At 43.6% G+C, this 14,889-nt stretch overlaps 1 protein-coding gene across 7 annotated transcripts in view; it reads right to left on the reverse strand.

The window, feature by feature from the left end:
* Window positions 1-3,610: 3,610 nt before the first annotated feature.
* Window positions 3,611-14,889, reverse strand: part of CD2AP (CD2 associated protein) — a 64,033-nt gene continuing 52,754 nt past the window's right edge. For 5 of the 7 annotated variants that reach the window (XM_075269215.1, XM_075269214.1, XM_075269212.1 and 2 more), the window contains 3 exons: window positions 9,227-9,429; window positions 8,487-8,550; window positions 3,611-7,380 (listed from right to left, as the gene is read on the reverse strand). In XM_075269215.1, coding sequence (XP_075125316.1) covers window positions 7,339-7,380; window positions 8,487-8,550; window positions 9,227-9,429 — 309 coding nt within the window. In that variant the 3' untranslated portion in view covers window positions 3,611-7,338. Of the gene's footprint in view, window positions 7,381-8,486; window positions 8,551-9,226; window positions 9,430-14,889 lie in introns of those variants that run through there. The other 2 variants (XR_012715346.1, XR_012715347.1) reach the window with 1 other exon arrangement.

Consider the following 14,889-nt stretch of genomic DNA (forward strand, 5'->3'; position numbering starts at 1 on the left):
AATGTACCTTTTCGTTGAGTGCCAAGAAATGTTTGGCGGGGTGACTTTTTATCGGAACCGATATCCGCTCTCACCAAGCGGTCCCTAAGATTTTGTGGTCTCCTAAAACATGGTAAAAATGGTAATTGGAACTCTCGAACCTGGGGGTATGCTCTGCCCAGAAGGGACCAATGTCACATGATGATGTTATGCACTTTATACATGAACGGGTGATAATGATGTACAAAGGGAATTCTGTTAGCTGTTGTTTTTTGTATATTAGAAGTAACCGAAATGGTGTCTCTAAATGCTTTTTGTAAAACTTTATTTGGGTATCCCCGTTGGGTAAACTTGTTAAGCATTTCAGTATACCGCAGTTGTCTAGTGTCATGGTCTTCGACAATGCGTTTGACCCTGGTGAGTTGAGACTTTGGTAATGCCCTGACTGTAAAGAGCTACGGTACCGGGACAGATAGCGCTTTACCCGGGGCCCAGATCGGGAAAGCCGATAGTATGCTGAACTCAGCGCACTGTCGACTTTCCAGCAGTATATAGAACTGCCTGTGCCCAAATCGGTGAAAGGTCCTCTTTAATGGGGCTCTACATTTCAGTAACATGTTTTTTGATATTCATACGCCTGAATAACCTTTAAAAAGGCTTTCAGGTGCTGCTACTCTTTTTTTTTTTTTTTTAAGACCTCCAGTTTTCATTACATACCGGTAAAAACGATAATAAATGAGCCTATCTGCTCTCCCTGTAACCGCCTCCAGCGTCTCTCATCTCGCTCCTGTACATTGAAATCTCGGCCACGCGCAGTAACGCTCCGTTCTGAGCACTACTGCACATACCCGAGCGCCATTTTCTTGTGGACAGTGGAAGACAGTGCACAAGAAATGGTGATGAGAGACGCTGGAGGCGGTTACAGGGACAGAGGAGGAGGAATTATCGGAGCGCAAGCTAAAGAGGGGGCGGTTTGAAGGTATGACGTGTGTACCTGTGTACCATTATATATACCAGGGGTCTCAAACTCGTGGACGCCGGTGTTTAACCCCTTTACAACATCCGCCGTAATAGTACGGCGGATGCCGGGTGTGTAACTATGGTGACCGCCAGGGAGACGGGTGGCCGGCATAGCCGCCGGGTGTTTACTGCTTTAAGTAGAGATGAGCGAGTACTGTTGGGATCAGCCGATCCGAACAGCACGCTCGCATAGAAATGAATGGACGTAGCCGGCACGCGGGGGGTTAAGCGGCTGGCTGCCGTCAAAGCGGAAGTACCAGGTGCTTCCATTCATTTCTATGGAGCGTGCTGTTCGGATCGGCTGATCCCAACAGCACTCGCTCATCTCTAGCTTTGAGCAGTAGACAACCGGCGCTAATGTCTCCAATCGGTCCCCGGACTATTAACCCCTCCAGCGCCACAGTCAAAGACGCTGGAGGTGCCATTTTGCCAGTGATCGCCGGCACCTGGAGCAAGCTCCAGGGCCGACGTCATGTTGCCATAACAGCAGGGAGCCTTGTTAAAGGCTCCCGGCCGGTCTGCAATCTTTCTTTTGCAGGCTGGTCTATGCGCACATACGTTTGTGCCAGGACCCCCACAAAACCCAAACTCACACCACCATCTCTGCAATCTCACACACTTTGGACCATAGCAAGCCCCAAAATTCATATTGCCCTCTGCAGCCACGCCACTAACCCCACACAATCTCATATACATATACTTTACCACTTTGCCCCTCACCTTAACGATACTCCAGGAGGCGCTCTTTAACGCTCCGGAGCAGCCATGTTTGCCGACCCCCACCACTCTGACAATCTGCGACACCGCCCACCCATGTCAATACCCCTAGGAGGTCTAATAAATGCAAAAAAAATGTTTTAAAAAAGTAAAAAAAATATAAAAACAAATAAAAAGTATTAAAAATTCAAATCACCCCCTTTTCCTAGAACACATATAAAAGTAGTTAAATATTGTGAAACACATACATGTTAGGTATCCTCGTGTCCAAAATCTCCCGCTCTACAAATCTATAAAAATATTTTTCCTGTTCGGTAAACGCCGTAGTGGGAAAAGAAAGTCAAAAGAGCCAAACCGCCATTTTTTCACTCTTTTGTCTCTGATAAAAATTTGAATAAATAAAATGATCAAAGCAATAACAATTCCCCAAATGGTAGAACTACAAAGTACACCCGGTCCCGCAAAAAAAGACGCCCTTTGCATCCCCGTACACTGACATATAAAAAAAGTTACGGCTGTCAGAATATGACTTTTAGAGAAAAAAAAAAACTGGGAAAAACCTGATGCGGCCCAGCCTCACCCAGACTCTACCTCTAGTGGCCCCCGGGGTAAGTTGAGTTTGAGACCCCTGGCCTAGATAAAGGGCCATCTCCCCCCACTCTAAAGGTACATGTGGCCGCCCTTTCCGCCTATCTCAGCACTTAGTAATAAGTGCATTTCTAAGAGGTGCTACAAGATTTAGGCCTGCAGTGGTCGCCCGGCACAACAATGGGACTTGGGAACAGTTCTATCCTCTCTCTGTGGACCTCCATTCGAGCCTCTGGAAGAGGTAGAGCTCAAACATCTAACGAATAAAACCGTTTTTTCTCCTCACCATTACATCGGTAAAGAGGGTTGGTGAGCTGTAAGCCTTTTCATCTGAGTACCCCTATACTTCGTTTTTCGAAGATACGGCGGAGCTTCACTTTCTTCCAACCTTCAGGCCAAAGGTGTCTTCTATGGAGACTTTACATTAGTTGGTGGTTCTACCAATCTTCTTTTCGGATCCTTCCTCTTTTGAGGAAGAGAGGTTCCACAAGCTAGATGTGGTGCGTTGTCTACAGATCTACATAGACCGATCCAGAGTTTTTAGAAGATCCGAGCATCTTCTAGTAAATACAGCCGGCAATCGGAAGGGGCTGAAGGCCTCAAAAGCATCCATTGCATCCTGGATTAAAGAGACCATCAAGCTAGCGTTTCATATTCAAGGGGAACCTCCTCCGTCCTTTCTAAAGGCTCATTCAACAAGAGCCGTTTCCACCTCCTGTGCGGAGTAGAGCCCTTCCGCTAGATCCAATATGTGCGGCAGCCGCCTGGTCGTCTCATCTAAATTTTGTACGCCATTATAAATTGTCATCCCGTACTACTGAAGCCACCACCTTTGGCGGGCAGTTCATGAGACTGTGAGATGAGTGGACCCTCCTTAGGGGTGTTACTTGTCAAATCCCCGTATGTTGTGCTGCTGTTCGGGACGTAAGGGAATGGAGGATTATGTAGATAATCTGTTTTCCCTTTGTCCTAACAGCAGCGCAAGCTTTCCCTCCCTAAATTTTGTACTACTTGTTAAAAAAAAACACGCAAGGGGGAAGGCCTAGGTCTTCTTATAGGGAACTAGGCTGCATTTATTATGCTTATTAAAAATTCCGCCTTTCCTATTAGCACACAGGGGCAGAAAATACCCCGAATGCTGTGCTGCTGTTAGGACTAAGGGAAAACAGATTATCTACATCATCCTCCATTATTTCAGATTATTTGTTCTGGATTCAATGAATTCACCTATGCAACAGTAAACTAGACGAGGAGTCCGGAGTCTGCGAGCAGGATGGAATGAAGACAAGAGACCCTCGAAGGAAAATTCAATCATTTTATTTACTGCCCTGAAAGCATGCATTATATTACAGCACCTGTAAACAGTCAATTCAATGCGCTGACATAAGCAGCTTTGTGGGATCTGGAATGTTCTTGATAGACGGACATTAACGTGACACTTCTGGCGGCTGGAAACATTCATAGCAGCTTACAGAGAATTACCTTCCCCACCCCCATTGCACTTGTATCAAATTTATTGCTACATGAAAGAAAAGTCCATTACTACTATTACTATACTGATTGTCTACATGCAAAATCCTCTTTATAGAACCGACCGCGGCATGCTTTACAAGCATAGACAAGCAACCTGTGGCCGCGGGGGAGCACTACAAATCCCAGCACGCTGGACTGCTGAGAGCTGTAGTCCTGCAGACTATTTCAGCCTTCCTGACGCGGCTGCAGATAGTATGAAGACCATTGCCCCAGTAAATACAGATCCTGCACTCAGAACTAATTGATAAAATCCTGTTTCATGCAGGCACCACTAGAGGGAGTAGGAGCCCAGTGCTTACTGTTTACACATAGCTTTAAGATATTGCAGCATGCAGTAAAGCAATAGGCTCCCCAGGCACCGAATCTTCCTTTGACAGGTGCTTATCACCCAGAGCACCAAAGAATTGGGCATGTTGTCATCGAACATGCCTGACCTATTATATAGTCAGCTGGTATGGCCAACACTCATCTAATACGTCCGGCCAGCCTTAGTTATACTTGTTTCTTGCGGGCTGCATCCATTAAAATTTGCATACTCACTTTCTGACACTCCTGAATGGCAAAGCTGCCCAACTAAGCAACAATATGGCAGCAGTGCAAAGAGCTTTGCATTATTAGGGCAGCTTTATCATGCAAGAGGCAATACTGGGACTCCTATATGTACAGATAAAACTAAGAGAAACAAAACTACTGACTCCTATTTACTGGGGATGGACGTGCCCTTTAAACGGAACCAGTCATGTGATTTATGCTGTTCTAAGAGAACGGCGTGATGGGGGGGGGGGAGAAAAACTCAGCTCTAGATATAAAGGTTTCGGGTCCAGCATTTGGAATACAAAGAGAATCTTCACAGGACTCCTAAGAGAGACAAAGAGTCCTGATAACTCCGCCCACACACGGTGATTGACAGCAAGAATCTTTATTAACCCCATCCGCAGTGAATGGACAGCTCTCACCGATATAGTGTGTGGGTGGAGTAATCATTGAAGGTGGGCGGGGTCATCAGGACTCATCATCTACCTAGGAGTCCGGTCAGGATTTACACAAAACCTGCTCCGCTACTCGCCCTCTATCATGCCCCGCTCTCAGATAGGGCAGAAGTAGCCGCCTGACAGGTTTACTTCTATCTGCCCATCGCAGCTACTCTCACACCGGGGTAAGAATTAAAAATTGACAAAATCAGACAAGACATCGATGATCGATTCTCCACGTAGACAACGACACACACCTCAAAAGTCAAGACAATCCAAAACCAATTGTATATCCCATTATTTGGCTGTAGTTTCTTTACTTTTAATAAAAAATATACATATTTCTATATCTCAATGAAAGTGGGAATAAAGGATTTTACACTCGTTAGGAAAGGGTTAAAAACCGTATAAAGTATTGCATAGTGCTAAAGAGTCTGATCGACGGCAGGCTTATAGAATACGGCCCCGCGTTAGAGCGGCAGATCTCATCTTTACAAAGGAGGACGACACTACGACGGGTGGAATGGGATTTCTAGATGAATTTGAGAATAATCCAGTGTAAGCGCAATGCTCCGACTCCACTGCATGGATCGAAGTGCAAGTGCCAGGAGACCGCTGCTCTTTAAACAGGGGCATCCTCAGGGCTGGGATCACACAGGGTGCATTGGATGCAATTTGAGTGAAAGAAGTGGATTCGGAAGATTATATTGGAAATATTTTACTTCTTTTAGAACCCACTAGGCTCGAAAAAGTGCATCAAAACCTGCAGGTGCGACTCCGGCCTATGATGTGTCCCCCAAGCAAACCCTTAAATTGGGTATTTCCAGTTTCAGCAAATCTTCACAGTTTAAGATCTCTGCTTGCTTCATCGTTAAAGGGCATGTACAATGGACAACAGGGGACTTACCAGTCAGATGAAAGGGGTCCTCCATAGCCCCTACTTGAACGGATTGACCGCCCCTTGTCCACGCTGCTACTCCATTTCAATTGGCCCTGGCATGCCCATATAACTGAATGTAGCAACATGTATGTGAATGGAGTGAAGGATTTGGGACCCCAGTGGTCGGACCTCCACTGACCAGACAACTATCATACCCTCAGAGTTCTGATACTGTAACCCACCTGGTCATGTGATGTCATAGCTTATATAATGGGCGTTCACATTTAGTGACCGTAAGCAGAGATCTTAAAAGCTGTTGACTATTATAACTTCGTTATACCAGAAGAACTTATTCTTAAAGGGGCAGTACACCAGCTGAAGACCTGTGTCAGCACTGCTGAAATCCTTCTTAGGGTGAGAACATATGGTGCGGCTGACAACCAAACCATGCCCCCATCTGGTTCCAAATGGTCACATTTTTGTATGTGTCCACTTGTCACCTCATGTGAGTATGGATTGGTCACCCTTAAAAGGGGAACTTCTACCACCTTCACCAATTCTCTCTCTGCGCCCTTCAATAGGCACCGCTCTACTGATTCCAACACAGTTGGAATTTTTTCTCTAGCCCCCACCATTCCTGAGCAATCAAGGGTATTAATTTCAGGACTAGCTATGCGGATTGTGGGCGGTCCCAGACTACCTGCTCCTGCCTAGGACCACCCACCTAACAGCAGAGAGCCTAATCAGAATAACGGGTGTGAAAACTAACTGCAACGATTGCTCTGGAACGGTGTGGGCTAGAGAAAAAATTCCAACTGCGCTGGAATCAGTAGAGTAACACCTATTAAATCATGCAAAGAACTGGAGTTGTTGGAGAGGGGGAAATGTTCCCTTTAACGACACCCTATTTAAAGTACACCCATCTCCAGACAGATGCACTTGAACACAATCCCTTGTATACATCCTAGTGCAAGTGACTTGATGTCCAGGTATATATTTATATATCATTTAAAAAAAAAAAAAATGCATATATGAGATGCTTCCAACGTACAGTATATTAACATATATCTATGTCATATAAATCTAATTATACACAGCCTGTTAATACTCGAGCTGTGCGCAGGCACAACCGTGGGCGATTCCGGGTAAGAAAGCTAAAATATACAAAAAAAACAACAAAAAAAAAAATCAATATATTTCCCTTTCCAGGTGTAGGAAAATATCAGCTAAGGATGATCTAAGGCTATTGGAGACCCCTGATAGGACTATATTACAGATCATTTGCAGATATCCCCGTAGTCAGAGCATAGACATTTTTTTTCTTCATGTTTTTCTATAAAATTACAATTATACGTTTTTAATAAAAGTCTGATACACAAATCCCTCTCTTTACATACAAGTTCAGTAGTATATTCAAGCAAACCCAGTTATGCACAGGAGGGTTGCGGTTCCAGCACAGTAAGAAGTTAAGGCCCCTTTTATCTTATTGGCAAAAAAAATAAAAAAAAAATATTAGGAAAATAATTGTCTTCTGGAAAAAAAAAAATCCAGATAAAGTAATAGGTTTAATCATGCTTCAGAGAACGTGGGAAAGCCAGACTAAATATCAGCAAAGGACTTCACACTCTGAGGTTGCAGGAACCGGGCGCCTCATGATAATTGTATGGCCTTCTTCAGCTTGTCGATTTCACTCTGCAGGGGGTAAAACGAAAAAGGGTTACATTGGGTTAGACTTTTAGGAATGTCAGAGGCATGATCCCATAGGAAACTAGGGTCAGACAGAACAGATAAACAGGAGCTCTGGAGTAGTAGAAGTGTTTGAATGGCCAAACTGCACTACTACACTTCACCTGTAGAGGCCACTGCAGGGGGAGACCTACAGCTGTCTAGAAAGGTCATGAATCAATTCCTTTAAGGCGTTGGCCAAGGAAGAGAAAGACATTGCTGCTTTTGTGTGTGTAAATCCTAGAAGTATAACCCCCACAGGAAGTGCTGTACTCCCTGAATCAGTGATGGCAAACCTATGGCATGGATGCTAGAGGTGGCACTCTGAGCCCTCTCTGTGGGCACTCAGTTGTGGAGCAGATTGTACTGTGTGGGAGCCACTGTGGAGCAAATTGTACTGTGTGGGGGCCACTGTGGAGCAGATAGTACTGTGTGCGAGCCACTGCAGAGCAGATTATACTGTGTGGGAGTCACTGTGGAGCAGATCGTACTGTGTGGGGGCCACTATGGAGTCGATTGTACTGTGTTGAGGCTACTGTGGAGCAGATTATACTGTGTGGGGGCCACTGTGGAGCAGATAGTACTGTGTGGGGGCCACTGTGGAGAAGATTGTACTGAGTGGGAGCCCCTCACTATTTATATTACACAGTATCTGTTTTATAGCAGACGTGATATTACTACAGGTCATAACATTGCATGGTCGCTATAAAACAGATCCTGTGCGATCTAAATAGTGAACATTAATATTTCATAATTATACCAAATGCAGTACAAAGTTGTTTGTGTAAGTGAAAGGTCTGTAAAGCCCCATTCACACGACCATATTTTGCGGGCCCATCTTATGCACAAATGTGGATTCGCACAGTATTAAGGTTAAACTTCTGTGTTCGCACATTGCGATAATTTAGTGGGTTTTGGGTTGCAGTTTGGACACACTGTCTCCAAAAGGTTCACCATCACTGCCCCGATTCCAGTGGTGGGTTCTACTCCAATCCTGGAGCCCCCCCTTGGGCTACACACTGCTGTGTGCATGAGGCCTTAGAGTACAATACAGTATAGAAACTTTCACTCACTTCTAAACCGCTCCGCAGCATTCGCTCCTCTTCTAAATCTCGCTTTATTTTATCCAGCTCGCTCCTAGTAGAAAAAAAACACAGCCATAATAAAGAAATTGATAAAACCAAGAAGGATTAATGGTCAAAACTTTTATTGCGAAAAAGCTACATAGTAGCTCATAACGTGTCGCCCTGCGACTCCTTCACGAATGTAAATGACTGGATTATACTGTGATCCAGAGGGTGCTGCAAATGTGAAAAAAAAACAAAAACAAACTAGCACTGCTGGATATTTGTGTGGCTAGTACCCTCAGCATCACAGGGCAACTCCACTCATCTACATTAGTGAAGAAGTTGCAGGGAGACGCTGCGATCATTGGTCACATGACAGGAGTCATCAGTCACCATGTAGAGCTAGCTTTACATGAGGACACCAGGATCAAAGCTCTAGCTGCATTATTTTGGTCAATGTCTATGTCTCTCCAACTGCACAACCTCCACTGACCCTGTAGTTAGGGGAAATACAAAAACTTTTTGTCATGTCATCAACCTCTGACCCATCATCTCTGTATGCAGGATTAAAGGGAACGTGCCATTATGGACACTTGTCCCGAGGCTAGGGTATAAAGGTCCATTGGCTGGTGGGCCACCAGCTATCGGACCATTCAGAGCCTGTTACTGCCATCTCTTCCCCCAAATAATCCTGGAGTATAATATATGACCCTGTACAGACACATATAACAGACAGTCCCAGGTACCTATGTTCTTTCCTGAGCGCGTCCACTATGATGAGCAGCTCGCCGATCTGAGCTCTTAACTCCTCCACCTCGCTCTTCTTTCCATCTACAAGGTCAAGTTTTGGTTTGACGTCCACAACGACAGGGCTCAAGGGAGTGAAGCTGGGTTTGGGCACGATGGACACAGGGGACAATATAGAGGAGGGGACTGTGGTAACTGATGGCTGAAATAAAAAATTAAATAAAAGGTACATTACAAAACATTCTAGAGTCTTTAGTTACTCAATGAAACATTGATTTCCCTTCTGATCAATATACAAAGTGGTCGTAGAGCCGACCCTGGGAGCCCCATTGATAGCTTGAATATAAGGGCAGCTACCATAGATGTGAAGAGAAGGGACAGATTTTCTTTAACCGGTTAAGGACCAGGCCCAAAAGTATGTTAAAGACCAGGCCTTTTTTTTCAAAACTGACATGTGTCACTTTAAATGGCAATAACTTTGAGACGGTTTAACTTACACAAATGATTTTGAGATTGTTTTTTTCGTAACACATTATACTTCATGTTAGTGGTAAATATTAATCAATATTTTTGTATTTATTTATAAAAAAACTAGGAAATTTGATGGAAATTTTGAAAAAATTGCAATTTTCAAAATGTGAAATTCTCTGCTTTTCAGGCAGATAGTCATACCACCCAAATACATGAATAAATATTATCTCCCATATCTCTGCTTTATATCGGCATCATCTTTTGATTGTCTTTTAATTTATTTTGGACGTTACAAGGCTTACAAGCGTAACAGCGATTTTCTAGATTTGCAAGAAAATTCTCCAAACCAATTTTTTAGGGACCGCTTCAGTTCTGTAAGGAATTATAAAGGCCTATATAATAGAAACCCCCATAAATCACCCCATTTTCAAAACTACACCCCTCAAATTATTCAAAACAGCATTTGGGATGTTTGTTAACCCTTTAAGTTTTTCATAAGAATAAACATAATATGGAAGTGAAATTTAGACATTTCATTTTTTTTCATTAATACATTCATTTAGACCTAAAACTAACACATTCACAAAGGGTTAAAGGAGAAAATGCATCTCACATTTTGTTATGCAATTTCTCCCGTACACAGAAATACCCCACATGTGGGCGTAAACTGATTTTTGGGCACACGGCAGTGCATGGAAGGGAAGGAGCGACACTGGGTGTGTGAACAGCAGATTTTGCTGGAATAATTTTCAGGCACCATGCCTCATTTGCAGAGACCCTAGAGTACCAAAACAATGGAAACCCCCCAAAAGTGACCCCATTTTAGAATCTACACCCCTCACAGAATTCATCAAGGGGTATAGTCAGCATTTTGACCCTACAGTTATTCCACAGATTTTACTAACATTGGGATGTGTAAATGAAAAATTACTAAAATGTCACTTTATCCCCAAAGTTTTAATTTTCACAAGGGGATAAAGGAGTAAAAGCCCCCCACAGTTTGTTAAAAAATTTCTCCTGAACACGGCAATACCCCATGTGTGGCCATATTCTGCTGTATGGGTACATGGCGGGGCTCAGAATGGAAGGAGCGCTATTTGGCTTTTGGATGGCAGATTTTGCTGGAATAATTTTAGGTGCCATGTCACATTAGCAGAGCCCCTAGAGAACCAATACAGTGGAAACCCCCTAAAAGTGACCCCATTTTGGAAACTACACCCCCCAAAGAACATATGAAAGGGTATAGTGAGCATTTTGACCCTACAGCTGTTTCACAGATTTTATTAACATTGGGGCATGAAAATGAAAAATTACTTTTTTTCCAATAAACTGTCAATTTAGCCCCAAATTTTTCATTTTCACAAGAGGATAAAGGGGAAAAAGCTCCATAAAGTTCGTTAAACAATTTCTCCTGAACACAGAAATGCCCCATATGTGGCCATAATCTGCTGTATGGGAACATGGTGGGGCTCAGAATGGAAAGCGCTATTTTAATTTTGAAGGACAGATTTTGCTGGAATATTTTTCAAGTCCCATGTCGCATTTGCAGAGCCCCTAAAGTATCAATACAGTGGAAACCCCCTATAAGTGACCCCATTTTGGAAACTGCACCACTCATAGAATTTATCTAGGGGTAGAGTGAGCATTTTGGCCTCACAGGTGTTTCACAGATTTTATTAACATTGGGGCGTAAAAATGAAAAATTACTTTTTTTTCACAATGTATCGTCCATTTAGCGCCATATTTTTAATTTTGCAAGTAGTTAAAAAATTAAAAGCCCCCCACAGTTTGTTACAAAATTTCTCCTGAACACGGCAATACCCCATATGTGGCCATAATCTGCTGTATGGGTACATGGTGAGGCTCAGAATGGAAAGAGAGGTATTTGGATTTTGGAGGGCAGATGTGGCTGGAATAGTTTTCAGGGGCCATGTCACATTTGCTGAGCCCCTAAAGTACCAATACAATGGAAACCCCTCAAAAGTGACCCCATTTTATAAACTACACCTGTCATGGAATGAATCAAGGGGTATTATCATTTTGTGCCTAAAATGCTTCCAAAAAATGAATGTCCAAAATGAAAATTGAAATTTTGAAAGAAATATGCCATTTCGGTGCCCAATACGTTGCACCCACTTTGTGTCGTCAGAGACCTGCACTCCTAAAACTATTAAGGGGCCATCCCGAGGGGCAAAAAATGATATATGTGGGTGTAAACTGCTGCTTGGGCACACAGCAGGGCTCAGAAGGGAAGGAGCACTGCGCTTTTTAGCTTTTGGGGTACAGATTTAGAGGGACTTTCTGGGGGCCATGTTCCTTTTGGAGAGACCTGGAGGTAACTGTAAACCCCATTTTGTAGGGGCAAGTTTAGGGTCTCTGCAAAAGTGTCATGGCATCCAAAAACCAAACCATCTGTGCTCCATAAACCCAATAACCCTTCTGTGTCCGTCTGTGCCCTAATATCAGTTTATAACCACTTATGACATTACGTACGTTATCCCGGGTACACCAGTGTCATACATGTGCCCTAATATCAGTTTATACCCACATATGACATTACGTCCGTTATCCCGGGTACACCAGTGTCATACATGTGGCATAAACTGTAGTTTGGGCACACAGCAGGGCGCAGAAGGGAAGGAGCGCTATTTTGGTTTTTGGAGCACAGTTTGGTTTTTGGACGTCACTTTTGCAAAGCCCCTGAATTGTCAATAAAGTGGAATCCGCAGACATGTCACCCTATTTTGGACACTAGCCCACTGATGGGATTTATCAAGTGGCGTAGCGAGAATTTTTAACCCTTGAGTGTTGCATTTATTTAGTTACCAGAAATGAAATCGCAACTGATAATGAGAAGTTAAAAATGAAAAATTTCCAGAGATTCGCCATTTCAGTGCCCGATATGTTGTGCCCAACTTATGTCATCAGAGACACTCCAAAAACTGGTAAGCGGGTATCCCGGGCACAACAGCTTTCAGAGCGTTCATCTCTGATACAAGTCAGGCACAATATATTACGCACAGAAATGATGTATTCCTGGAAAAATGGTCATTTTCACCTCTCACAATCCGCTTCGTATTCATTTATGGATAATAAGTTATAGCAACACTTGGGGGCTAAAAATGCTCTCTGTACCCCTGGATAAATCCTTCAGGGGTGTAGTTTCCAAAATAGGGTCTCATATCAGGGGATTCCACTTTACTGGCGTTTCAGCTGTGCAAAAGTGTCATGGCATCCAAAAACCAAACCGTCTGCGCTCCAAAAACCCAATAACCCTTCTTCCCTTCTGTGTCTGGCTGTGCCCTAATATCAGTTTATTCCCACATATGACATTACGTCCGTTATCCGGGGTACACCAGTGTCATACATATGTCATACATGTGGCATAAACTGCAGTTTGGGCGCACAGCAGGGCGCAGAAGGGAAGGAGCGCGATGAGGCTTTTGGAGTACAGATTCAGATGTTTGGTATCTGGACGCCATGTCATGTTTGTAGAGCCTGTAAGGTACCAGAAAAGTGGATTCCCCAAAGGAGTGACCCCATTTTGAAAACTGCACCCCTCAAAGAATTTATCAGGGGGTGTAGTGAGTATTAGTATCCGGACGTGACTGCACGGCGGATGGCGAAGAGGGAATATATAAGCGGTGCGGAGAACATTGCAGACACCAAATTCCCTACTATGTCCCAGTAGCTCCTATGATTGGGGGAGTCACTCTGGGGGTCACTTTGGGGGTCACTTCTGGTGTCTGTTCCCTCATAAGCTGTAAATCTGGGGTGTCCACTGATATTCGCTCACACTGCTTATACATTCCCTTCCTGACGCCGCCAGTTGTATTCTAATAATTTGGCGATTTTGGTTTTTTTTGTCTTCACATTACTAGATGCTATATTTTCTTTATTCTTTTGGTGACGCGGCCATATAAGGGCTTGTTGTTTGCGGGATGTGATGTATTTTGTAATGACACCATTTTTGGGTGCCTACAACATACTGAATACATTTTATTAACTCTTTCTTGCTGGATTTAAAAAAAAAAATAAAAAATCAATCCTGGCATTGAGTTGTACCCTTTAAATTTTGCGCCATGCAGCGTACAGTATAAGTAACATGTAGCCTTTATTCTGCGGGTCGGTACGGTTACGGCGATACCTCATTTATAGTATTTTTTTATGCGATACTAATTCTGCAGAACAAAAACACATTTGGGGACATAAATCAGTGATTTTTGCATCGCCATCTTCTGAGAGGCGTAACATTTTTATTTTTCGGTTGACAGTGTTGGTTGAGGGCTTATTTTTTGCGGGACAACCTGCGCTTTTTATTGGTACTGTTGTGGGGTGCATATGATTTTTTGATCACTTTTTATAGCATATTTTGTAAGGTGATATGGTGAAAAATCATTACTTCTGGCGGGTTTTTTCCGTTTTTTTTTTTCAGCTGTACACCATATACATTAAATATAATTTCAGTTTTATTGTACAGGTTGTTACGGACGCGGCGATACCAAATTTGCATTGTTTTTATTAATTTTTAGTACTTTTTTTATATAATTCATTTTGTATAGAGAAAAAGGGATTTTTGGGCTTTATAACTTTATTACTTTTTTCATACACTTTATTTTTTTTTAACTTTTTTTTTTTTTAACTTTTTCATGTGTCCATTTAGGACACTTCAATCAGTTGATGCTTTGATGAAAGCATCAACTGAATCTGCACAATAGCAGACAGGACACGAGCAGGACACGAGCCTGCTCGTGTCCTGCAAGCTGCAGAGGAAGTGAGCTGCATCGCTCACTTCCTCCATCGGTCGGCAGGATCAACCAGGTATGTGGGGGCTCCGGTAGTCTGGGGTCACTGGCCAGACCCCAGACTACCTTCTACTGACATCGGCACCCCCCGATCTCGCCGCGGGGGGTGCCGATCAGCTTCAATCTTCGGCGGATCCCTTTCGATCGCGCCGTGATGTTTCACGGCACGATCGAAAGGGTTAAAACGTTCAGTCGGAACTGAGTCCGACTGAACGTTGTTGAGGGGGTGGTTAGGTGTTAGTAACACCTAACCCCTGCCCTCCCCCCGCCCCACCCCCTGCCTAGTGAGTCTCTGAAGACCGGCCGTAAATTTACTATCGGCTGGTCTTAGAGACCAGGACTGCTGGCCGTAAATTTACGGCCAGCGGTCCTTAACCGGTTAAAGA

Source organism: Leptodactylus fuscus, chromosome 3 (assembly GCF_031893055.1).
Source record: "Leptodactylus fuscus isolate aLepFus1 chromosome 3, aLepFus1.hap2, whole genome shotgun sequence".
Taxonomy (NCBI): Eukaryota; Metazoa; Chordata; class Amphibia; order Anura; family Leptodactylidae; genus Leptodactylus; species Leptodactylus fuscus.